The sequence below is a fragment of the Tarenaya hassleriana genome, unplaced genomic scaffold (assembly GCF_000463585.1).
Source record: "Tarenaya hassleriana unplaced genomic scaffold, ASM46358v1 Cleome1, whole genome shotgun sequence".
NCBI classification, from domain to species: Eukaryota; Viridiplantae; Streptophyta; class Magnoliopsida; order Brassicales; family Cleomaceae; genus Tarenaya; species Tarenaya hassleriana.
The window spans coordinates 1,958,798-1,960,973 of record NW_010960187.1 but is presented as its reverse complement, the minus strand read 5'-3'; the positions used below and the strand labels follow the sequence as shown (position 1 = coordinate 1,960,973).

At 43.8% G+C, this 2,176-nt stretch overlaps 2 protein-coding genes across 4 annotated transcripts in view; both read right to left on the bottom strand.

Moving 5' to 3' along the window:
* LOC104805295 (nuclear transcription factor Y subunit B-8-like) overlaps positions 1–402 on the bottom strand; it is a 2,571-nt gene extending 2,169 nt beyond the window's left edge. The window contains exons 1-2 of one of the 2 annotated variants that reach the window (XM_010529817.1): positions 254–402; positions 2–74 (exon numbers count right to left, since the gene is read on the bottom strand). In XM_010529817.1, the coding sequence (XP_010528119.1) occupies positions 2–66 (65 nt within the window). In that variant the 5' untranslated portion in view covers positions 67–74; positions 254–402. The remainder of the gene's footprint in view (position 1; positions 75–253) is intronic. The other variant, XM_010529827.1, reaches the window with a different exon arrangement.
* Positions 403–732: 330 nt separating this feature from the next.
* The window catches only part of LOC104805273 (probable LRR receptor-like serine/threonine-protein kinase At1g67720), a 5,492-nt gene continuing 4,048 nt past the window's right edge, over positions 733–2,176 (bottom strand). For both annotated transcript variants that reach the window (XM_010529784.2, XM_010529793.2), the window contains exons 11-15: positions 2,032–2,158; positions 1,867–1,935; positions 1,579–1,765; positions 1,356–1,491; positions 733–1,277 (exon numbers count right to left, since the gene is read on the bottom strand). In XM_010529784.2, the coding sequence (XP_010528086.1) occupies positions 933–1,277; positions 1,356–1,491; positions 1,579–1,765; positions 1,867–1,935; positions 2,032–2,158 (864 nt within the window). In that variant the 3' untranslated portion in view covers positions 733–932. The remainder of the gene's footprint in view (positions 1,278–1,355; positions 1,492–1,578; positions 1,766–1,866; positions 1,936–2,031; positions 2,159–2,176) is intronic.

The following is a 2,176-nucleotide window of genomic DNA, read 5'->3' as shown; positions in this document are numbered from 1 at the left end:
CCCCCCGCCGCTCTCGTGGCTACCGCCGCCGCCCGGACTCGCGCCCTTGCCCTGCGTCTCCGCCATCAGAAACCCTAGCTCCCAAACCAAAACACAGAAACATAACATCAAACAAGAAAACAACGCCAATCAGAGACATAACGCATCACGATCGGGAACTGAGAATCAATGGATGAAACAGGAAACCAGGAATCGAAGATAAAACAGGAAACCGGGAATATGGTAGAGAGAGAGAGAGATTGAGAATGTTTACCTGACGAATTCGAAAAAGGGCGGGAGAGAGGATGATTGATTGGAGGAGAAGAGAGTTTTGATCGGACGCTGGACAAAGAGAGGAAAGAGGAGAACGACTGCGATGAAGAGATTAGGTTTTATCAACACCGTTGGTTTTTGTTTTTTTTTTTCACCCTCTCTCTCTCTCTCAAGTTGTCTCGGATGTCTCCTCTGTTTCTTATAACAGCAAATCCAGTCACGACACGTGTCTGTTCTATGAAACGTCGTCGTTTTATTCCTAGAAAAATTTATAATTATATTAATAAAACATTAATTACTTTAATGACATTTCAAATCATTTTTTTTTTTGAGATTTAATTTCACATTCGCTATTTAATCACTGAGTTAGCTCATAAAGGCAAAAAGCCATGGATATGTACTCTTGTTTTTTTTTCTTTCAGATTTTTAATTATTTTAGTGAAACGTTAATCACTTTAATAACATTCCAAATCATATAATTACATAAAAAAACAAAGTATTTTAATCTCACAGTCACAAATTAATCATTGAGTTAAAAAAACAAAAAAAAAACAGAGGAAACAGAGAGAAAGAAACCAAGAATCCGTGGACAAGTACTCTTTGCTTCTGTACAAAACAAATGCAAACCGAGGAACAGAACAGAAAGCTTTGAAGCCATTGTTAGGGTTTTTTTCAGAGAACTAACGAGGTGTCGGATGCAAGACAGAATCATCAATGGAGACAAAGTTCTCGGTTCCTGCAAGATCCATCATCCCCATCATGTTCATAGACGACGACTGAGCCGAGCTTCTCGAAAACTCGTCCGAGACTCCTCCTCTCGTTTCCGACGTCTCCTTCTCGATCCTTATCGCGTCTTGTATGTCCTTCAGCACTTCCGACATCGACGGCCTCATACTCCCGTGCGGCTTCACGCACAGCAATGCCTTTTCTGCAATCTTCCACATCGATTGGAGGCTATACTCGTCCTCCGCTAAGGCCGGATCGATGATTCCCCGAATGTCGCCGTTGTCTATATGCATCTTCGCCTGTAAAAAAGAGTCGGGAATTCCATCGGTTGAACGAAAGAAATCCGAGAGAAAATGCTCGGGAAAAAGCGTACTGACCCATTGGACGATGTTCCTGCAGTTTACTCCGAAGCTTTCGTTCGATATTGCCTCTTGTCCCGACATCAGCTCGAGGAGAATGACCCCGAAGCTATACACATCGCTCTTCTCTGTTAACTGTTGCGATATATAGTACCTGTTGAATGGGTAGAAAATGATTTTAGGTCACCACGAAAATGCTTCTGGCGGAATAGGGAGAAGGGGGAGGAGGAGGAAGACGTACTCGGGGTCGAGATATCCGACGGTTCCCCGAACAATGCTCGAGACGTGTGAGGTCCCGTCGACGGCGAGTTTCGAGAGGCCGAAATCCGAGACCTTTGCCCTCATGTGTTTATCGAGAAGGATATTGCTCGTTTTGAGATCACGATGTATGATGGCAGGAACGCAGCCCGTGTGGAGATACTCGATCCCTGAGGAAAAAGAATAAAACAATGGGATACCCGAGATTTATGTAAAAGAACAACCTCGCGGTGAAGATTAAGAGTTCGATCTTTTTTTTCCTTTCACGAACCTCGGGCTGCATCTTCTGCGATCTCGAGTCGTTTAATCCAACCGATCCTCCGGTCACGCGGTACGACACCTACAAAAAGTACATAAATACACAGGTAGATGAACACAAAGTTGTAACAATGCAGTGCCATCGATTCGATGGCTAAGAAGTAGCACTCGACGTTACCGTAAAGATGTTCCTTCAAAGTTCCGTTGTGCATATACTCGTAAACGAGCATATTTCTTCCGTCTTCTTGGCAATAGCCGAGAAACTGAACAAGATTCCGATGATGTATCCTCGAGAGTAATGTCACCTGCACATAACGACGCTC